The following is a 22,607-nucleotide window of genomic DNA, read 5'->3' on the forward strand; positions in this document are numbered from 1 at the left end:
CATGGCCTCTCAAGAGAAGAAAGAAAGAAAGAAAGAAAGAAAGAAAGAAAGAAAGAAAGAAAGAAAGAAAGAGAGAGAGAGAGAGAGAGAGAAAGAAAGAAAGAAAGAAAGAATCGAGAGAGAGAGGTGGGGGAGAGGGGGAAAGAGAGAGGAAGGAAGGAAGGAGGGAGGGAGGGAGGGAAGGAAAGAGGGAGAGAGGGAGGGAGGGGAGAAGAAGGGAGGAAGGAAGGAAAGAAAAAAAGAATTTGTCAAGAAAGAATCAGAACAGTTTAGTGTTGAAACAAGTGATTTAATTATATGCCACTGCATCATATACTGAGAAAATCTCTGTGCATAGTCATGTGACTTAACAGTGTGATGTTGTCATTCATTTGTTTGTTTGTTGTTTTTGTTGTTTACTGCCAGTATCAAGGCTTAAACTCAGGCCGTAGGCTCTCCTTTGGCTTTTTTGGTTAAGGCTGGTGAACAATGTGATATCAACCATAGTGTCATGAATAAATTTTATCAAAAGCAAGAGGGTTTAGTCAGTGTACAGAGTGACTGAATGTTCTTGACTCTAGTATGGTAATATTATTTATTACTGTGAATTACAGTGAGTGTGTCTTGGGAACATGCTTACAAGGTTTTACAAACTGTGGGACAAAGTCAAGGGAATCATGGTGAAAAGGAAAAGCTTGTCAAGAAACTACTTGATAGCAGTGGTTATAAGATGTAGGGTTCAGGTGTACCAAGCACCTCTCGGAACTGAACATTAAGCTGCAGGACCTCAAATAGCTTCTCAGATCCCTGTTTTCAAATGTGAAATCATTTGAAACTAAATAAAGGCTGTGGAAAGTGCAACTCAAAAACAAAACAAAACAAAACAATTTATTTCCCCACTCTGGAAGGACGAATGCCATCTAAGCCACTTGAATAAGTTGGTGAATTAAAGACTGAAGGAGATGAAAAGTAAAGGAATGGAACTGAACCTCTTTGCTAGAGCATTCAATGTACAACCAGCTCATATGCTTGATAACTTACAACATGAAAGCGTTCAGCTAGAAAGTGATGATGAGCTGAAAGCTAGGTACACCTTCTGTCTGTTTGAGCTCTGTAAACATTACATAGCAGTGATGGATTTCCTGCTTTGAGGGAATGTACATTGAAATGTGCATCTGTGTTCAGAACATTACACAACTGCAAGCAGTTATTTTCAAGACTTTCCATTGCAAGGAGTGCATAGCACTCCAGACTGATGAACGGAAATCTGGAAAAGCAGTTGCAGTACCATGTCTTGGATGTTATCTTTAAAAACAGCTTTTTCCAATGGCCAAGTTATGAAAACAACCCAGATGCCCTAGAATACGTGAGTGGAGCAAATGAATGTGGAACATACACAAAAAAGAATTTTACTCATCATTGAAAAGTAGATTATGTCCTCTGCAGGGAAATGGAGAGAGCTAGAACAAATGGTGTTGTGAGGTCATCTAAACACATGTGTTCTTTCATATGTGGAAGCTTGATCTAAACTACAGGGACATAATAAATTATACAAGTCTCTAAGCATTCGCACTCAGGGAGATCAAAAGAAGATAATAGTGGAGAAATTAACCCAGAGGCATAATGCTGAACACATGAAATACTATTTATCAAAATGAATTACAGAAAATGAAAACAGGGGTTATTTACTTATTTTTTCAGTGGTAGTGGTAGTGATGTTCGCATGTTTTTTTTGTTGTTGTTCTTTTGTGTTATTCATTTTTTCTGCTTCTTACTAGGGACAAAAGGGGGACAGAGAAAGGGAGAGAGGAATGGTGAACAAATGTACTCATGGTATTCAGGACACAATTATGTGTTAAATGAACCATGCAACTTTATGGGCAGGGATGGGAGGGGGAAACTGGAGAAGTGAAGGAATGCGCGACATTGTCTAAAAAAGAAATGTATGCACTACCTGAATGTGAACCGGAATAACACCTGAATAATAACACCTGAATTGCCACGCCACATACACTTGGTTGAAACTTCTGGAATGAAAGGTTCTGGACAGGAGTGGAGTCTGGCATAGACTCAAAACCCAGGCATCCCCCAGGAGTTGGTGGAGAACCGGATTCCCTAGAGAAGACAATCTGGTCAGACTTAACCTGTTGTTCTCTGAGAAAGAGAAGTTCCAGTGTGACTGCTGCTCACCACAGTGACCCAGGGCCCAGTGACAGGATACCTGCCCTGTGCCCTGACAAGTCCCACCTGGGAGAGCGTCTGTCCTGCCTCCAGGCCAGTTCAGGCCTGCCATTGTACACAACAACCCTTGTTTCCTCCTCTAACAAGCAGCTCAATATCCAACCACCATGGGAACCCAGTCCAAGAGGCACAGGCACAATGGAGGGGAAGCTGTCGAAGCAAGCGTTTGGAAAGGAGCAGAGATCACAGCAGGCAAAGCAGCCATGAGGATGTGTCTGCAAGGAGTCCTTAGCTGGGTTCAGCAAAGAGAGGCCGGCGCAGGTGGGCAGGGCACTTCCATAACCAATTTGAACATCTCTGACTTGACATCGGCAACAGAATAAGGGGCTGCAAATTCAATGAATAGTCTCTGGCCAGAGAAACAAGGTCAAACGCTTAAGTTTCTTCACTTCCAGTGGTTCCTGGTGTCTCCAGCTGAGTGGACATCTTTCTATGGCCAGTGGGTGCCACGCCACCTTCTGCGGAGTCTGCGTGATAGATCGCATTAGACAAAGAGCTTCAAGGAAGCATGCCTGCAGGAAGGGGGTGTTGGTTCAAGGCTTCCCATACACTTGGCTGCGCCTTTATAGCCTCTACCTTTATTCTTACTATATTCTTCTTGGCTGTACATTCATTGCCTTTATTCTCATTTTGACTATTTTTCTATTGATCCTCGAACAGAGCATGTTGTATCTTTCCAGTCCAATAGAGACGGCTTCTCTAAGTAATAAAGACTAAGACCAAAGATTAAATGTGGGCAATGCCCCAATCAATCTATCATCTGATGTGACGTTGCCTCCAGAAACTCCTACAACTTCACAAGCAGTTTTGCAGCTCACGCATAGTAAATACAGAGACTTAAAATTTCCAGATATGTCCAACAGACAAAATCAATGAATTAAACTAAGTTAGAAAGAGTTATCCCAGTAGTTCAGAGAGTTTAAAAAAAAAGGGACCTCTGATTATAAAAGAAAAAGAAAGATTCTCCCAACAGTTATGATTAAGTTTAGTCCAACTTAGGTTATAGGGAATAGATGGTGGTTTCACACAAAATATAAAGTTAGTAACATCATATTTCCTGAACCAACCGAAGAACCATTTCCTTATACAGGAGCTTATAAAGATGAAAATAGTTGGATAAAAATAAAAAGAGTACAATATAAGTACAGCCCTGTCTTAGGTTTGTTAATTATTAAACATAAAAAGGCTGAATAGATGACGCATTCTATTAAACAATATGCTAGACTTGTTTCGCACCACTTAGCTTAAACAGTTGGTGGGATAGTCATCAATTTTCATGTAATTCATCAATGCTTTGCCTTTAAAAAAAATTGATTACGTGCTTAAATAAACAAAGAATCTATGTCACAATCACACACTGTATAAAAATGTTAATTCTCCTCAATAAAGATACACTCAGATGCAACTCTTTTGAGTCTGTGTCTGCTTGTCACTTCGCCGACTCCTTGCCCACCTATCCCGAGATCCCTGTCCTGTCGGTTCCAGTGCTCTAGCCGAGCTGGTCCGTCGCACTGAATAATAACAATAAAACTATATTTTTAAAGAAAACAACCTTTTACCCTTGGTCTTCTGATCGTGAGGTCAGATTGCCCAGAAAAGTCTTTGAGACTCTTATTTCTAATTAATAAGCAACAATCTGGATGCAGAAGTGTGGCTCAACTGGTAAAACACCTGCCTTGAGGAAAGAAGCCAAACTGAATAAGACCCTGTGTTCAAGCCCCAGTGCCAACACCAAAAACAGTGTTTGGTTTTTTTTTTTTTTAAAGAAATATTGGTTTGTTTTAATACAATATAAAACACTGTGCAAGCTTAATTTTTAAATATGTTTACTTAGCACATTCAGACTTTTAAAATGCATTTTTATTGTAAAAATGCTGTACAGAGGGGTTACAGTTACATGAGCAAGGTAATGAGTACATTTCCTATTGAGCATTGTTGCCTCCTCCTTTGTTTTCCTCCTACCATCCCTTCCCTCCCACCTCCACAACTATTCAGACTTTTTAAAGGGAATATTTCAAGGGCTTTTTATAGGGAATATTTTTGTCACTCATTACTGTGATCATCTCATAGGTTTTCAGTTTGTTCCTTGTTTTTGATTTTGAAAGGCAAAGGTTTTCTGGTACTGGGCCTTGAACTCAGAGCCTCCAGGTCTTGCTTAGCATTTTTGTTCAAGGCTGAAGTATTGTCACTTGAACCACATTTCCACTTCTGGCTTTTGCTGGTTAATTGGAGATATAAGAGTCTCAAGGATGTTTCTGCCCAGACTGACTAGCTAGAATACATGAAGGAGCCACTAGCACATGACTAGAAACAAATTCACATATTTACAAAAAGATGACAAAACAACAAGATTTTTCTTTTTGGCCATTTTTTATGATGAGGTTTTGAAGCAAAAAAAGAAGTAAGGCAACAGAGTTTCCTGCCCTTAAGAATTAACTTGGTGGAATTACATATCCAGATGTAAAAAAGGAGTCAAACTGATTTTACACGGGGAAAGATTTTCTGTAGGGAAACAGTTGTGGCCTGTGCTACTCAATCTTGACAGTTTATTTTCATATTTGGAGGAGGATTGCATGATTGAGTAAAAAATATTTGTTCCCACAGTGTGAGTCACCCAGCCAGTGCAGTCCTTGGAAAACATTAGTAGGTGGAAGGCAATGAAGTCAGATGTTTGGAACGGACTCTGTGGTATTGTAGCCACTCCTCTCACCCCCACACCCCCAGTTTGCACAGAAGGCCTCAAATTGTATTTCCCCTGCACTACCAGCCTCCCCCCAAAAAAATCCTACCCTAGCATTTGGAGTGCATAGTTTCCCATATAAGAAGTAACACATTTTATCACCATCATTCACCTTAGAAACAGCTTAAAGTTCCTGGCAGAAATTTGAGGAACAGTCTAGACAAGTGGTGATGGCCTAAAAGCAGGAGTCATGCAGCCCTTCTACACTTAGGCAGTTACTTAGCCAACCCTGAAAGCCCCGCCTCTCAGCAGTCACCATGGGAAGGGCAGAGTCCCAGGGGCCTGTCATGAAGACACACCCCTTCCAGGGACTATAAGGGCTGCAAGGCTGATCCAGGCTCCTCCAGGACCCACATCCTGGGAGGCCAAGCAGCTGTGCAGAGGGTAAGGAAGGCTGCCACAAGGGAGGTGGCCTGGGAGGGAAAGGCAGACCCCGCTGAGCCTCTCAAGGGCTCCCAGAGGCGCCCACTCCTTGCCTCTGTAAGCCAAGAGCAATCTACCCTGCACCCTAGCCCCTGCCGCAGCACATGATCCCAGCTGGTGAGGATTGTCGCAGGAGATCCCCTGGCAAGGCAGCCTCCGGGGCCAGGTTGCACTGCCAGGCCGGCCTTGCAGACAGGGAGGGGGGAAGGTGATGCTGGCCAGTGCAGACCTAAAGCTGAGATCTGGTTTTCTTTCCGTGTAGCTCCTTCCTGGCTGAACTGTGTGGGACTTCCCAGCAGCAGAAGGCGGGTCTGCTTCTCCCTTCCACCTCAGAGAAGGAAAGGAAGCCAGTGCCATCCAGAGGTCGTTCCTCAGCAAAGGTGAGAAGTGAGCTGAGCACAGATGTTGTTTGCTCTGCTCTGGGAAACTCAGTCTGTAAGATTCCAGAGGGGTCCAAGGTTGATCCATACAGACCCCTATGCCCAGCCAGAACCTACCATTGCAAGCACTACCTTCCTTGCACAAGGGAAGAGGACATTGTGTCCAGCCTCCCTGCCTAACAGCCTTCCCTGACCCTAGATAGGCTGCCTTCCCAAACCCACAACTTCTACACCCACTAAGACTTTGGACCTTGATGTTTAGGAATGACCAAATGAATTCTATTGCTCATTATAATTCCATCTTTCCCAGAAATTGTTTTAATGGGTAGCAGATGGCTATGATCTTTTAGTCAAAGCATTCTTATTGCAGGCAAATGCAGGCAAGGGATTCATTCCCCAAATGAATGAGACTTGTACCAGAGGAACAGTTATGTGTGTTCTCCCAAACCTAGCAGTTTGGAGGAGCTGGGGAGCTGGGTTGTCAGAGGCACCTGTCTAGCAGGTGAGAACAGCAGGAATCTGGCATTGTGTCATGGCTCAGGTCCAGCCCCACCTTTGTGTACATGGGAGAGAATTCTTGTGCTCTTGGGTGGGGATGAGCTGAGGTCCAAGTTCCAGGGTGTTAAGCGGTGGGTGGCACAAGCTGAGATGTTGACAGGGCCAGGGGGCATCCCTCGTGATGGCATGGGCAGTGGGCAGCCTGCGGCCTTCACTTTGTGTTCCAGCTTTCATCATGGAGCACCTGAGCACTGCCAACACCCGTTTCACCTTGGACCTGTTCCTGGCTCTGAGTGAAAACAACCCAACAGGAAACATCTTCATCTCTCCCTTCAGCATTTCATCTGCCTTGGCCATGGTTCTTCTGGGGTGCAGAGGCAACACTGCAGCACAGCTCTCCAAGGTCAGCAGCAGGAAACTTGGTCCCTCTCTGCTATTCTCTGCTAAACCCAGAACTGGGGTCAAAAAGTGGCACCTCTGAACTCTTAATGTGTTTTCTGAAACCATGTTTTGATCTGTGTTTACCAATGGTCCGTGGTTAGGTCAGGTTTTCCTAAAAGCCCAAGAGCAGCCTTTCATGAAGATCCTCACTGAGCCCTTATTATATTATATGGCAGCAATGTGTATTGGTTTGCCTAGGATATAGCAGTGAGCAAATCCACTGATGTTCCTGTGCCACCAAGGGCTTTATTTCCAAGACTGAATTTCTCAGCTTTCCTGGGTCCTCACGTCTCCTTGTGTAGTAGTTTCCAGCTGTGCTTTGCATATGATATCTAACTACTCATAAGTAATGCCTGTTCTATGGAATCACCTTTAAACCTTCGAGGGAGGAGATATGGGAAACACACAAAAGACAATGAGAAGTTGGTGGTATTGCCTTCTTTCAGGGACTGGAAAAAAAGGCAACTGTCTAGCCTGTTCCCAAAGCTTGACTCTGTGTGTGAGGGGACTGGCTCAGGACTAAGGAGCAGCACAAGATTCCTGTGGCAGGTGGGGTGTGGGAGGCTGGGAAGGTTGGTGAGTGGGACCCAGCCCCTGGCAAAAACGTACCAACAGATGAATGTCAGCAAGAGAAAAGACACCCGTGCGTCCCCGTCTTCCATAATGTGCTGTTTTCCAGAATTCTGAGAGAACACTGCCTTCTTTTGAAGCCTAGGAAAGAATGGTAAAAGTGGAGAACTTTCTAACATGCCTACCATACATCAGACAGCACTGTTCTCTGGGAAGGTGAAGCTCTGGTGGCTCAATCCATAGATGGCAAGCCTTGAGCAGAGCAGTTAAGGGAGATAACTAGACTCTGAGCTTAAGCCACAATACCAATACACACGCACACACACACAAAGAAATGAATAAATTTAGAATAAAAACACTCTAATATGATGGAAGCCAACCTAGGGATTCACTTAGAAATTTCAAAACAAATGGTAATCTGTAGAAGGTTTTCTTTCTTTCAGACCTTTCATTTCAATGAAGTTGAGGACATTCATTCCAGATTTCAAGATCTGAATGCTGCGATTAATAAACATGGAAGTCCCTATATTCTGAAAGTTGCTAACAGATTATATGGAGAGAAAACATATAATTTCCTCCCGGTAAGTGCTTCACTTTCCATACTGCATAATTCCACTGGATAGTTGAGATGCTTTCCTGTAAAAATCAAGGCACAAAAGGCACTTTAGTAGTTTTAATATTTATACAAACAATATAGAATGAGAATGTGTGGCATATAGCACTTCCTTTTATTGGACTTTCATTTGCTTTGTAGAAAGCTCAGTCCTGTTATTCTACTAAAGTAATATTGTCATTCCCTTCCAAAGTACTATTGTTATTTGCCCACTTAGGAAAATGTCAGCTCAAGCATTGAAAAGAAATTGGTAAACTTTATATAGCACCAAAGTGTATTAAACTTAGCCCTACCACAATGAACCCTTAATGGTTGAGATACAAAATATAATGCTACTATGTTTGATGAAAATAAAAAAGTGTAGGGCTTAGAGTTTTTGTGTTCAATGAAATGTAGCCTTTTCTGCTGAATTCTTTCACTTTCCAGAATTCTGGGAAATTATTCCTGTGCATAGGAGGGGTGATTCTTGACTTCTTCTTGATTTTTGACATAGGAATTCTTGGCTTCAACTCAGAAAATGTATGGTGCTGAGTTGGCCAGTGTGGATTTTCAGCATGGCTCTGAGGAGTCCAGGAAGGCAATAAATGAATGGGTCAAAGGGCAGACAGAAGGTAAGAGATTGGGCATCATGGAGTCTCTGTTAGCCAGCGTTTCCTTACTGTAACATCTCCCTGAGATAGCTTGTGTAAAGAAAAGGTTGTGTAGTCAGCCCATGATTGATTGTTCCAGTGGCAGCACAGTTCCTCATGGCAGGAGCATGTGGCAGAGGAGTGAATTTACTTCATGGCTGGATAGGAAAAGAAAGTAGGAAGGACAAGGGAAAGGAAGAGACCAGTGTCCCACAATCCCTTGAAGGTTATCCCTCCTTTCCGGTCTTGTAGTCTGAACACTTTCCACTTAGTCCCACCTATTAAAGACTCCACCACTTTCCAGTATTGAGAAGGGCTGGGGAGAAAATCTGGAATTCATAAGGCCACTTCCTAGCAATAGTAGACTCATCTTGTGCAGGCCCTTTCTGTCATCCACCCTCCTTCCTTGCATCTTATTTCTTTTCCCAGCCCTTCCCAAATCCTGATTCATACACACTTCCCTTTAGATGCCACTCCCTGGACATAAGTTTTGTAATGCTCATTTGTGGACAAACTGTCATTTACTAGAAATCCAAGAGAGAGGAAATATAGACAAAATTGAACTGGAGCAGCTAAATATTTTCTTGTCAGTTCTTTCCAACTACATTTTAAAGTTGAAACCAACACTCAATACAGAATAAAAGGAATAACACGCCTGCCCTCAAATAGTTAATATTCATAGGAAATTTCATGGAATACATGAAGCCAATATTTAAAAATGGTTATGGTTGTTAATACTTTTGCCAACCTCTTGTCCAGTAAATCAAGAGCATGTGGTGGGTAAATTTACTATCAGGGCTCAATTAATTTATTAACCTAATATTGTCCCTATGTGCATTAGTATTCTCAGAAAACACCTGAACACCTGTGCAATACAACAGGAAATTGTTCCCTGCTGTGTCTGTAGCTTTGGGTAGACACTTTGCTGAAGAGAATGATTGTTTTACCTTGTGGATATTTATTAAAATTATTTTTTAGAGTAAGTTTCCATTTAGTAGATTTGAAAACACATGTACAAGTGACTATAAACATTTTCATTAAGGATGATTTTCTGAAATTTCCATTCACAAAATAATGCTTATTGTTTTGACATAGTCCAGGTCAGGAGCATTTTTCCTAAATTTAGCCTTGCAGGACATTTGATTGGTTTTAATGAACTTTTTGGTTTTCATGCAGGGAATGCAATCCAGGACTTCATGCACATACTCTGTACTACTGCTGAGCTGCACTCCAAGCCCCATCAATGACCTATTTGCATGCCACCCTGGTCTGTCTCTCACATTGCTGTGTTTAAAGTCAAAAGAACCAGTTGGGCTTTTGTTAACACCGAGTTAAAGGAAAATATATGGGAGCATATACGTTTGAATCACCTTTTAGTGCAACCAAATTGTCTGTTCAAACTTGGAATTCCAACACAGAGTTTTCAATAGGCTCACTTTATCTTCTCAGGGAAAATTCCAGAACTACTGGCTGCAGGTATGGTTGATACCATGACCAGACTTGTGCTGGTGAATGCCATCTACTTCAAGGGAAACTGGCAGGAGAAATTCATGAAAGAAGACACAACTGATGCCCCGTTCAGACTGAACAAGGTCAGGAGATGCTAATGTCCAGAAATGCCTTCTGGGTTGAGGGGTGTGTGTGTGTGTGTGTGTGTGTGTGTGTGTGTGCACTGTGCATGAAATCCAAGTGTCCCATTTGCTGTTCCCATTACTCTACTGTGAAACCACAACTCCAGCCTCTAAATTACTCTTTGCTATAAAGAACAGAAAATAATTAGGACCTTTTTTCTTCATGTTTCAGAAAGACACAAAAACAGTGAAGATGATGTATCAGAAGAAAAAGTTTCCTTTTGGCTACATCCAGGACCTGAAGTGCCGGGTGCTGGAGCTGCCTTACCAGGGCGAGGAGCTCAGCATGGTCATTCTGCTGCCTGATGACATTGAGGATGAGTCCACAGGTCTGAGGAAGGTAACCCACTGCCAATATCCTGATTCCTGTTTCCTTTTGCTATACTGCTATGCTCAGGCAATTGTTCTTGTGTGTAAGTTCCGTGGTATGTTCTTGGTATTTGTCACTGACGTTATCTGACATCCAATGCCAATGCTTTCCATTTCTCTGTAAATACAACCTATCAGCCTTTACTTCTCTGAGGCCCTGCTTTAATTTTATTCTCATCATCACTTTTTTGTTATGATGAGGATGATGATTTGTTGCTGATCCTGGGGCTTGAAATCAGCACCTGTGTAAGTTTCCTGTGTTATTTTTTGTTCAAGGCTATGGTTGTACCACTTGAGCCACATCAAGTTCTACATCAAGCTTTTTGGTACTTAATTATAGAGGAATATTCCGGACTTCTCTGCCTGGGCTGGCTTCAAACCTCAATCCTCATATCTCAGTCATTTGAGGAGCTTCAATTATAGACAGGAGCCTGTTTTATTATCAGCATTGCTAGAGACCAAACCCAGGGTCCTGTGCATGTTAGGCAAGTGCTCTGCCTCTGAACTTTATCTCCATACAGAAATCCTACGTTGAAATTGATAAGATGGCCAAGCATTTTCAGTGGGCTGATGTGATCAGGAAAGTTTACAGATTGATACTAAAGTAATATTTGTTTGTGACAGTCATGGAAAGTCTCTTCAATTGCCTTAGAGAAAAGTATATAAGATGAGGATTATTTTACTGAAGAAAAAGTTTTTTAAACCCTGACATTTCATTGTATATTTTAATCATGTCCTAACATTATTCATTCTTACTATAATTCACATAGACTAAGTTTTCTTTTTTTTTAATTTAATTTAATTTTATTTGTGAACATACTGTACAGAGGGGTTACAATTACATGGGCAGGATAATGCGTACATTTCTTACCAAGCATTGCAGCCTCCTCCTTTGGTTTACCCTTCACATCCTAGACTAAGTTTTCAATGGGTACATGCTTGATGGAGAGTTAGGCCTATTTTCTAATGTAAACTTTGCATAATATTTCCATTGTAGATAGATGATCTGTTCCATGTTCAAAGTTCCTGTACTTGAATCTTATTGTCTTAGAACATATTTCTGTTCTATTATACCAATTGGCAAACAAAAATGAAATCTTTCTAATAGAATCTGTTTGAGCACAAAACAAAGGAAACCTATTACCAATTGTTATTGTATCCCCATTGATTTGATTGGTGCTTATTTGCTTATGTAAAATCCCTTTCACTTTTTCCTTTTGCCTTATTCTAATTTCAGATTGAGAAGCATTTGACTGTAGAAAAACTTCGTGAGTGGACCAAACTTGTGAAGCTGAAAAAGCCTGAGGTCAAGGTCAAATTACCCAGATTCAAACTGGAAGAAACCTATGTGCTCAACTCTGAGCTAGCCCACCTGGGAGTACCGGATCTCTTTATTAGTAGCAAGGCTGATCTGTCTGGCATGTCAGGAGGCAGAGATCTTTTCATATCAAATATTGTCCACAAATCTTTTGTGGAAGTGAATGAAGAGGGTACAGAGGCAGCAGCTGCCACTGGAGTTGTTGCCACCTTTTTCTCGAGGCCACACATGGTAGACTTCACAGCTGACCATCCATTCCTTTTCTTTATTTGGCACAACCCCACAGATAACATCCTGTTCCTTGGCAGATATTCTTCCCCTTAGAAGAAAGAGTCTCAGGCAAGGAAATCAAGGTCAAGAATATAGTCTTAGTTCCTGAGCTTTTAATAGTTAAAATTATCAGTTATTTTTTACCAATAAAATTACTATCCAGAAGCTACCTTCAATTTCCTTTAAAAACTCATCCCTCTTGGCTTTTTATATAATTAATTTTGTACTATTTAGGTGAATACTTGTTTAGTTGGTGTTGGTATTGGCCTTTGAACACAGGGCCTCCTCTTCTTAACTTGACTTTTTTCTCTGAATGGTGGCACTCTACATCTTGAGCCATACTCCAGTTCTGCCTTTATTTTTTGCTGGCTTATGGGAGATAAGAGTGTTTCCCATTGATCTGCTAGGGCTGACTTTGAATTTTTATTCCTCAGATCTCAACCTCCTGAGTAGCTAAGATTATATTCAACAGATTTTACAATGAAAAGAAAAAAATACAGTGATTGTGCTTTTGAGTTAAAAATAAAGGATAACTCAGATGTATAGATTCTTAACCATGTAGTAGTCTGTGAAGTTGCCATGCTCTCTCACAGTAGACATGACTTTCAATCATCACTTATTTCTCAGTCTGGAATTAGGATGAGGCAAAAAGAAGAGATGAAATCAATTTTACAAAGTAATCAAACATTGTTTAAATGAATGAACCTATGTACACTCTTCCTACCTTCCTCCATCCTTTTTTCCCTCCATTCTTCATTGTGCTGGGGATTGTCCAAAGTGCCCCAGGCTCGCTAAGTTAGTGCTCTACTACTGAGTCCCTTTCCCAGTACCATGTCTGGATTTTATCTTTACAAATCGCCTTTCCAATGGCCAAGTTATGAAAGTGGCCCAGATGTCCTAGAATACATGAGTGGATCAAACAAATGTGGTATATACACAAAAGAGAATTTTACTCATCCGTTGGAAAGGAGATTATATCCTCTGCAGGGACATGGAGTGACCTAGAGCAAATCCTGTTGTGAGGTAACCCAAGCTCAGAGAGACAAATGGTGCATATTTTCTCTCATATGTGCAAGCTTGATGTGAATTATGGGGACATAACAAATTATACAGGTATCTAGGCGTTCTCACACAGGGAGGCCAAAAGAGGATACCAGAAGGGAAGGAACCAACCCAAAGGCATAATTCTGAACACATATTATCAACATGAGTTATAGGAAACGGAAATATATTTTTAGTGGTGGTGGTAGTGGTCTTTGCATGTTTTTTTTTTTCATTGCTGTTGTTCTAATGTGTGTTTCCTTTTTCTGCTTCTTAGCAGGTGCAAAGGGGGACTCAGGAAGGGAAGGAGGAATGGTTAACAAATGCAATCATGGTATTTAGGACACATTTAAGTGGGAAATGAACTAGTAACTTTGTGGGCAGGGGTGGGAGGGTAAAACTGGGGAAAAGTGAATAAAGGGGTGACATTGTCTAAAAAGAAATGTTTGCACTACCTGAATTGTGAAATGGAAACGCTGTGTACAACACCTGAATAATAACAATAAAATTATATTTTTAAAAGAAACAGCCTTTTGCCCTTGGCCTTCTGACTATGAGGTTGCTATCCAGTGCTTCTGAACAGTAGTAACTTGATCAAGTTATGCCAGCTAACTGACTGCTTGTTAAGAAGTATTGGTTTCAGAGCCAGGCCCTGGTAGCTCTCCCCCATAATCCTAGCTACTCAGGAGGCTAAGATCTGAGGATCTCTGTTCAAAGCCAGATTGTCCAGCAAAGTCTTTGAGACTCTTATTTCTAATTAATAGGCAAAAATCTGGATGCAGAGGTGTGGCTCAAGTGGTAGAGCACTTATCTCAAGGAAAGAAGCTAAAGTAAGGCCCTGAGTTCAAGTCCCAGTATGAGCACCACAAAAAGACTGCTCTGGTTTTTTTTTAAAGAAGCATTGATTTCTTTGTTCTAATAAACTATAAATATACAAGCTTAATTATTATTTAAGTTTACTGAACTTATTCAGGCTTTTGTTCAAGGGAATATTTCAAGGGCTTTTTTAAAATAGAGAATATTTTTGTCACTCATTATTGTGATCTTCTCATCTGGTTTTTTGTTTAATCATTTGTTTTTATTTTTGAGAGGGGGAGGTTTTCTGGTACTTGGGCTTGAACTCAGGCCTCCACATCTTGTTTAGGTTTTTTTGCTCCAGGCTGGAACATTATCACTTGAACCATATTTCCACTTCTGGCTTTTTGCTGGTTAATTGGAGAGAAGACTCTCAAGGATTTTTCTAACAGGCTGACTAGCTAGAATACAGGCAGGAGCCACTGGCACGCAGCTAGAAACAAATCTTCATAATCACAAAAAGACTATCAACCCATATGGTATGATTCATACAAACTAAACAAAATTTTTCCTTTTTGGTCATTTTCCATGATGAGGTTTGCAAGCAAGTAAGGAGAAGTTTCAAAACAGATTTTTTTTTTTACCCCTTTTAGTTTGTTTTTATATTGTTTTGTTTTGTATTTTAAAATCGCAAACACCTATTAACTTGCACAATGATATTCATCATTATCTTAATTTACCATGCTTATGAACTCTATGACCTTGAACCATACTATTTTTTTTCAAATTGGGTGATATGTATGTTTCTTTCCTTTTGCTTAGTATCTGCTGTTCCCTCATTCTCTCTTATTCCCTTCCTCCCATCATCGCCCTTGAGTTGTTTAATTCACTTCCATCAATGTCCAGTGCAGCTGATGGGCCCCTCCACTGTATTTTTTCACCTGCTTTCCACTGATTCTGCGCTCTGCTCCTACCTTCCCTCAGTTGTGCATGTGTAATCACCATTTATGAAGTAAAGAATACAGAGTCGTCTAAAATTTGATAGGATAAAGTAAGAAGAGATACTTTGTTTCCTTCTCTTTGGGTTTCTTTTTAATATGTCTATTTTATATAGAAATGAAGGGGTGCTTGGGTATTGCAATTTGGTGCTTTTCTCCTAAGACTGTCCTGTTTTGGTCTCACTGTGTATGGGTAATTTGAGTCCTGTTTTACTTTGTCATATCTCATTGCATTTTAACATTTAACATCTATCAGGGAGAATATACTCCATTGTCTGTTTGATCTTAGCTTACCTCACTCAACATGATTTGTTCTAGTTCTGTCCATTTCCCTGTAAATGCCATTCTTTTATCCTTTCTAATGGTTGTATAAACCTCCATTGTATACAGGTACCATAATTTGTGGATCCATCTGTAGTAGGGCATCTGGATTGTTTTCATATATTGGCTATTGACACAACAGACATTTTGTGCTCATAAGCACTATTAACTTGATGAAATTCATATCCAGATGTAAAAAGGAGTCAAACTGATTTTACTTGGGGAGAACTTTTCTGCAGGGAAACAGTTGTGGCCTGTGATTCTCAATCTTGAGAGTTTATTTTCATATTTGGAGGAGGATTGCATGATTGAGTAAAAAATATTTGTTCCCACAGTGTGAGTTATGTGCTGTGTCACCCAGGCTGTGCAGTCCTTTGAACGCATTGGTAGGTGGAAGGCAGTAAAGTCAGAAGTTTGGATCGGATTCTGTGGTATTGTGGCCACTCCTCTCACTGCACCCCCAACACCCCCGTTTGCACAGAAGGCCTCAAATTGGATTTCCCCTCCACTACACCCCCACACACACCAGCAAAAAAAAAAAAAAAAATCCTACCCTAGAATTTGGAGTACATAGTTTCCCATATAAGAAGAAACACCATCATTCACCTTAGAAAGAAACAGCTTAAAGTTCTTGGCAGAAATTTGAGGAACAGTCTAGAAAGGTGTTGATGGCCTAAAGCAGGAGTCATGCAGCCCTTGTACACTTAGGCAGTTACTTAGCCAACCCTGAAAGCCCCGCCTCTCAGCAGTCACCATGGGAAGGGCAGTGTCCCTGGGGCCTGCCGGGAAGACACACCCCTTCCAGGGACTATAAGGACTGCAGGCCTGATCCAGGCTCCTCCTGGACCCACATCCTGGGAGCCCAAGCAGCTGTGCAGAGGGTAAGGAAGGCTGCCACAAGGGAGGTGACCTGGGAGGGAAAGGCAGACCCCGCTGAGCCTCTCAAGGGCTCCCAGAGGCGCTCATTCCTTGCCAACAGCAATCTACCCTGCCCCCTAGCCCCTGCCCCAGCGCATGATCCCAGCTGGTGAGGATTGCCGCAGGAGATCCCTTGGCAAGGCAGCCTCCAGGCCCAGGGCACACTGCCAGGCCGGCCTTGCTGACACGGAGGGGGGAAGGTGATGCTGGCCAGTGCAGACCCAAAGCTGAGATCTGGTTTTCTTTCCCTGTAGTTCCTTCCTGGCTGAGCTGTGTGGGACTTCCCAGCAGCAGAGGGCGGGTCTGCTTCTCCCTTCCACCTCAGAGAAGGAAAGGAAGCCAGTGCCATCCAGAGGTCATTCCTCAGCAAAGGTGAGAAGTGAGCTGAGCACCGATGTTGTTTGCTCTGCTTTGGGAAACTCAGTCTGTAAGAGTCCAGAGGGGTCCAAGGTTGATCCATAGGGACCCCGATCCCCAGCCAGAACCTATCATTGCAAACACTACCTTCCCTGCACAAGGGAAGAGGACATTGTGTCCAGCCTCCCTGCCTAACAGCCTTCCCTGACCCTAGATAGGCTGCCTTCCCAAACCCACAACTTCTACACCCACTAAGACTTTGGACCTTGATGTTTAGGAATGACCAAATGAATTCTATTGCTCATTATAATTCCATCTTTCCCAGAAATTGTTTTAATGGGTAGCAGATGGCTATGATCTTTTAGTCAAAGCACTCTTATTTCAGCAAATGCAGGCAAGGGATTCATTCCCCAAATGAATGAGACTTGTACGAGAGGGACAGTTATGTGTGTTCTCCTAAACCTAGCAGTTTGGAGGAGCTGGGGAGCTGGGTTGTCAGAGACACCTGTCCAGCAGGTGAGAACAGCAGGAATCTGGCATTGTGTCATGGCTCAGGTCCAGCCCCACCTTTGTGTACATGGGAGAGAATTCTTGTGCTCTTGGGTGGGGATGAGCTGAGGTCCAAGTTCCAGGGTGTTAAGCGGTGGGTGGCACAAGCTGAGATGTTGACAGGGCCAGGGGGCATCCCTCGTGATGGCATGGGCAGTGGGCAGCCTGCGGCCTTCACTTTGTGTTCCAGCTTTCATCATGGAGCACCTGAGCACTGCCAACACCCGTTTCACCTTGGACCTGTTCCTGGCTCTGAGTGAAAACAACCCAACAGGAAACATCTTCATCTCTCCCTTCAGCATTTCATCTGCCTTGGCCATGGTTCTTCTGGGGTGCAGAGGCAACACTGCAGCACAGCTCTCCAAGGTCAGCAGCAGGAAACTTGGTCCCTCTCTGCTATTCTCTGCTAAACCCAGAACTGGGGTCAAAAAGTGGCACCTCTGAACTCTTAATGTGTTTTCTGAAACCATGGTTTGATCTGTGTTTACCAATGGTCCGTGTTTAGGTCAGGTTTTCCTAAAAGCCCAAGAGCAGCCTTTCATGAAGATCCTCACTGAGCCCTTATTATATTATATGGCAGCAATGTGTATTGGTTTGCCTAGGATATAGCAGTGAGCAAATCCACTGATGTTCCTGTGCCACCAAGGGCTTTATTTCCAAGACTGAATATCTCAGCTTTCCTGGGTCCTCACGTCTCCTTGTCTAGTAGTTTCCAGCTGTGCTTTGCATATGATATCTAACTACTCATAAGTAATGCCTGTTCTATGGAATCACCTTTAAACCTTCGAGGGAGGAGATATGGGAAACACACAAAAGATAATGAGAAGTTGGTGGTATTGCCTTCTTTCAGGGACTGGGAAAAAAAGACAACTGTCTAGCCTGTTCCCAAAGCTTGACTCTGTGTGTTAGAGGGGACTGGCTCAGGACTTAGGAGCAGCACAAGATTCCTGTGGCAGGTGGGGTGTGGGAGGCTGGACAGGTTGGTGAGTGGGACCAAGCCCTTGGCCAAAGGACCGAGAGATGACTGTTTCAGCAAGAGAAAGGACACCCCTGTTTCTCATCTTCCGTAACGTTCTGTTTTCTAGAATTCTGAGAGAACTCTGCGTTCTCTTGAAGCCTAGGAAAGAATGGTAAAAGTGGAGAACTTTCTAACATGCCTACCGTACATCAGATGGCACTGTTCTCTGGGAAGGTGAAGCTCTGATGGCTGAAGCCATAGATGGCAAGCCTTGAGCAGAGCAGTTAAGGGAGATAACTAGACTCTGAGCTTAAGCCACAATACCAATGCACACGCACACACACACACACACACACACACACACACACACACACACACACACACAGAGAAATGAATAAAAACATGATGGAAGCCAACCTAGGGATTCATTTAGAAATTTCAAAACAAATAGTAATCTGTAGAACGTTTTCTTTCTTTCAGACCTTTCATTTCAATGAAGTTGAGGACATTCATTCCAGATTTCAAGATCTGAATGCTGCGATTAATAAACATGGAAGTCCCTATATTCTGAAAGTTGCTAACAGATTATATGGAGAGAAAACATATAATTTCCTCCCGGTATGTGCTTTATTTTCCATACTACATAATTCCACTGGATAGTTGAGATGCTTTCCTGTAAAAATCAAGGCACAAAAGGCACTTTAGTAGTTTTAATATTTATACAAACAATATAGAATGAGAATGTGTGGCATATAGCACTTCCTTTTTTTGGACTTTCATTTGCTTAGTAAAAAGCTCAGTCCTGTTATTCTACTAAAGCAATATTGTCATTCCCTTCCAAAGTACTATTGTTATTTGCCCACTTAGGAAAATGTCAGCTCAAGCATTGAAAAGAAATTGGTAAACTTTATATAGCACCAGAGTGTATTAAACTTAGCCCTACCACAATGAACCCTTAATGGTTGAGATACAAAATATAATGCTACTATGTTTGATGAAAATAAAAAGTGTAGGGCTTAGAGTTTTTGTGTTCAATGAAATGTAGCCTTTTCTGCTGAATTCTTTCACTTTCCAGAATTCTGGGAAATTATTCCTGTGCATAGGAGGGGTGATTCTTGACTTCTTCTTGATTTTTGACATAGGAGTTCTTGGCTTCAACTCAGAAAATGTATGGTGCTGAGTTGGCCAGTGTGGATTTTCAGCATGGCTCTGAGGAGTCCAGGAAGGCAATAAATGAATGGGTCAAAGGGCAGACAGAAGGTAAGAGATTGGGCATCATGGAGTCTCTGTTAGCCAGCATTTCCTTACTGTAACATCTCCCTGAGATAGCTTGTGTAAAGAAAAGGTTGTTTAGTCAGCCCACGATTGATTGTTCCAGTGGCAGCACAGTTCCTCATGGCAGGAGCATGTGGCAGAGGAGTGAATTTACTTCATGGCTGGATAGGAAAAGAAAGTAGGAAGGACAAGGGAAAGGAAGAGACCAGTGTCCCACAATCCCTTGAAGGTTATCCCTCCTTTCTGGTCTTGTAGTCTGAACACTTTCCACTTAGTCCCACCTATTAAAGACTCCACCACTTTCCAGTATTGAGAAGGGCTGGGGAGAAAATCTGGAATTCATAAGGCCACTTCCTAGCAATAGTAGTCTCATCTTGTGCAGGCCCGTTCTGTCATCCGCCCTCCTTCCTTGCATCTTATTTCTTTATCCCAGCCCTTCCCAAATCCTGATTCATACACACTTCCCTTTAGATGCCACTTCCTGGACTTAAGTTTTGTAATGCTCATTTGTGGACAAACTGTCATTTATTAGCAATCCATGAGAGGGGAACTGAAGCAACTAAATATTTTCCTCTTGTCAGTCATTTAAACTCCATTTTAAAGTTGAAACCAACACTGAATACGGAGTAAAAGGAATAAAGTGTCTACCTCCAAGTAGTTAATATTCATATTAAATTTCATGGAATACATGAAATCAATATTTAAAAACCATTGTAGCAATTAATACTTTTACCAACCTCTTGTCCGGTAAATCAGGAGCAGTGGGTTGGGTAGACTTATTATCAGGGTCAATTAATTTATTAAAAGAAACTCTCATCTACTATTGTTCCTATGTGAGTGAATCTACCCAAAGAATTCCTAAACACCAGTCCCCTGCTACTGGAAAATGTTGCCTCCTTTACCCATAATGTGGGTGGAGATTTTGTTAGGAGAATGATTGTTTTACCTTGTGAATATTTATCAAAATTATTTCTTAAAGTAGGCTTCCATTTACCAGATTTGAAAAGCATTTACAAGTGATTATTAACATTCTCATTAAGGATATTTTTCAGTAATTTCCACTCATATTAATGCTTCTTGATTTGATACAGTCAGGAAAGGAGCATTTTCCCTAATTTTAGCCTTTCAGGACATTTGATTGGCGTTAATGAACTTTTGGTTTTCATACAGGGAATGAAATCCAGGTCCCGTGCGTGCTACGCACATGCTCTGCTCTCCTCCTGAGCTGCTCTCCAAGCCCCATCATGACCTATTTGCATGCCACCCTGGTCTGTCTCTCACATTGCTGTGTTTAAAGTCAAAAGAACCAGTTGGGCTTCGTTAATACTGAGTTAAAGGAAAATACATTGGAGCATACACGTTTGAATCACATTTCAGTGCAGCCAAATTGTCTGTTCAAACTTGGAATTCCAACATAGAGTTTTCAGTAGGCTCACTTTATCTTCTCAGGGAAAATTCCAGAACTACTGGCTGCAGGTACGGTTGATACCATGACCAAACTTGTGCTAGTGAATGCCATCTACTTCAAAGGAAACTGGCAGGAGAAATTCATGAAAGAAGACACAACCGATGCCCCGTTCAGACTGAACAAGGTCAGGAGATGCCAATGTCCAGAAATGCCTTCTGGGTTGAGTTGTGTGTGTGTGTGTATGTGTGTGTGTGTGTGTGTGTGTCCTCTGGGCATGAAATCCAAGTGTCCCATTTGCTATTCCCATTATTCTATGTGAAACCAAAACTCCAGCCTCTAAATTACTCTTTGCTGTAAAAGAACAGAACATAACTAGGGCATTTTTCTTAATGTTTCAGAAAGACACGAAAACAGTGAAGATGATGTATCAGAAGAAAAAGTTTCCTTTTGGCTACATCCAGGACCTGAAGTGCCGGGTGCTGGAGCTGCCTTACCAGGGCGAGGAGCTCAGCATGGTCATTCTGCTGCCTGATGACATTGAGGATGAGTCCACAGGTCTGAAGAAGGTAACCCACTGCCAATTTCCTGATTCCTGTTTCCTTTTGCTATACTGCTATGCTTAGGCAAATGTTCTTGTGTATAAGTTTCATCATAGGTGCTTGGTATTTGTCCACTGATGTTATCGGACATCCCATACCAATTCTTTGCTATTTCATTGTATATCTAGCCCATCAGCATTAACTTGTTTGAGGGATTACTTTAATTTTTTGGTCATCATCATCATCATCATCATCATCATCATCACTACCCTTGTTATGATAATGTTAATGATGATTTGCTGCTGTTAGGCTTATTTTCTAATATGAACTTAACATAATGTTTCCATTGTAGATAGATGATCTGTTCAATGTTCAAAGTTCCTATTCTTGCATCTTATTGGCTTAGAATATATTTTTGTTCTATTGCACCAATTGGCAAACAAAAATGAAATCTTTCTAATAGAATCTGTTTGAGCACAAAACAAAGGAAACCTATTAGCAATTGTTATTGTATCCCCATTGATTTGATTAGTGCTTATTTGCTTATGTAAAATCTTTTTCACTTTTTCCTTTTGCCTTATTCTTATTTCAGATTGAGAAGCAGTTGTCTCTGGACAAACTGCGTGAGTGGACCAAACCTGCGAATCTGGCAAAGACTGAGGTTCACGTCAAATTGCCCAGATTCAAACTGGAAGAAACCTATATGCTCAACTCTGATCTAGCCCGGCTGGGAGTACAGGATCTCTTTATTAGTAGCAAGGCTGATCTGTCTGGCATGTCAGGAGCCAGAGATCTTTTCATATCAAATATTGTCCACAAATCTTTTGTGGAAGTGAATGAGGAGGGTACTGAGGCAGCAGCTGCCACTGCAGGCATTGCTGTCTTTTGCATGTTGATGCATGAGGAAGAGTTCACAGCTGACCATCCATTCCTTTTCCTTATCCGGCACAACCCCACTGGTAATATCATGTTCTTGGGCAGATATTCTTCCCCTTAGAAGAATCCCTGGAAATCAAGGTCAAGCTTAGAGCTTTATTTCCTGAGCTTTTAGTAGTTATGGTTTTCATTTATTTTTATCAATAAAATTACTATCCAGAACTGGGTACGCTTTCTTCATTTTCATTTATAAACTCATCCCTGTTGCCTTTTTGTATCATTAATTTTATATTATTTATTTTGTTAGAGCTGGTATTGTGATTGAACACAGGGTTTCCTTCTCTTGCTTGGCTTTTTGACTGAATGCTCGCACTCTACAACTTGAGCCATACTCCCAGTTCTGCCATTTTTTGCTGGTTAATTGGAGATAAGAGTCTCTCCCATTTATCTGCCAGGGATGACCTCAGATC

At 41.7% G+C, this 22,607-nt stretch overlaps 2 protein-coding genes across 4 annotated transcripts; both read left to right on the forward strand.

The window, feature by feature from the left end:
• The first annotated feature begins 5,332 nt into the window (after positions 1–5,332).
• On the forward strand, positions 5,333–13,638 carry LOC122108414 (leukocyte elastase inhibitor-like). Of its 2 annotated transcripts, none has more exons than XM_042680345.1 (7): positions 5,333–5,344; positions 6,489–6,664; positions 7,716–7,853; positions 8,379–8,496; positions 9,964–10,106; positions 10,318–10,485; positions 11,752–13,638. In XM_042680345.1, exons 2-7 carry the CDS (start codon positions 6,497–6,499, stop codon positions 12,154–12,156), a joined length of 1,140 nt encoding a protein of 379 aa, XP_042536279.1. In that variant the 5' UTR covers positions 5,333–5,344; positions 6,489–6,496; the 3' UTR covers positions 12,157–13,638. The 2 variants fall into 2 exon arrangements, with proteins under 2 accessions (XP_042536279.1, XP_042536280.1); XM_042680346.1 differs by lacking the exon at positions 5,333–5,344 and adding an exon at positions 6,244–6,265.
• A 2,410-nt stretch (positions 13,639–16,048) lies between these two features.
• On the forward strand, positions 16,049–22,364 carry LOC122108413 (leukocyte elastase inhibitor). 2 transcript variants are annotated; one of them, XM_042680343.1, is made up of 8 exons: positions 16,049–16,138; positions 16,430–16,547; positions 17,272–17,447; positions 18,520–18,657; positions 19,182–19,299; positions 20,764–20,906; positions 21,121–21,288; positions 21,854–22,364. In XM_042680343.1, exons 3-8 carry the CDS (start codon positions 17,280–17,282, stop codon positions 22,256–22,258), a joined length of 1,140 nt encoding a protein of 379 aa, XP_042536277.1. In that variant the 5' UTR covers positions 16,049–16,138; positions 16,430–16,547; positions 17,272–17,279; the 3' UTR covers positions 22,259–22,364. The 2 variants fall into 2 exon arrangements, with proteins under 2 accessions (XP_042536277.1, XP_042536278.1); XM_042680344.1 differs by lacking the exon at positions 16,430–16,547.
• Positions 22,365–22,607: the final 243 nt, after the last annotated feature.

Source organism: Dipodomys spectabilis, unplaced genomic scaffold (genome assembly GCF_019054845.1).
Source record: "Dipodomys spectabilis isolate Male_0828 unplaced genomic scaffold, ASM1905484v1 ptg000059l, whole genome shotgun sequence".
NCBI classification, from domain to species: Eukaryota; Metazoa; Chordata; class Mammalia; order Rodentia; family Heteromyidae; genus Dipodomys; species Dipodomys spectabilis.

Excerpts from the sequence above, each read along its gene's own strand:
- LOC122108414 (XM_042680345.1), top strand. The coding sequence starts at position 6,497 with ATGGAGCACCTGAGCACTGCCAACACCCGTTTCACCTTGGACCTGTTC. Across the intron at positions 6,665-7,715 it reads CTGCAGCACAGCTCTCCAAG|ACCTTTCATTTCAATGAAGT; the intron begins GTCAGCAGCAGG and ends TCTTTCTTTCAG. Across the intron at positions 7,854-8,378 it reads AAACATATAATTTCCTCCCG|GAATTCTTGGCTTCAACTCA; the intron begins GTAAGTGCTTCA and ends TTTTTGACATAG.
- LOC122108413 (XM_042680343.1), top strand. The coding sequence starts at position 17,280 with ATGGAGCACCTGAGCACTGCCAACACCCGTTTCACCTTGGACCTGTTC. Across the intron at positions 17,448-18,519 it reads CTGCAGCACAGCTCTCCAAG|ACCTTTCATTTCAATGAAGT; the intron begins GTCAGCAGCAGG and ends TCTTTCTTTCAG. Across the intron at positions 18,658-19,181 it reads AAACATATAATTTCCTCCCG|GAGTTCTTGGCTTCAACTCA; the intron begins GTATGTGCTTTA and ends TTTTTGACATAG.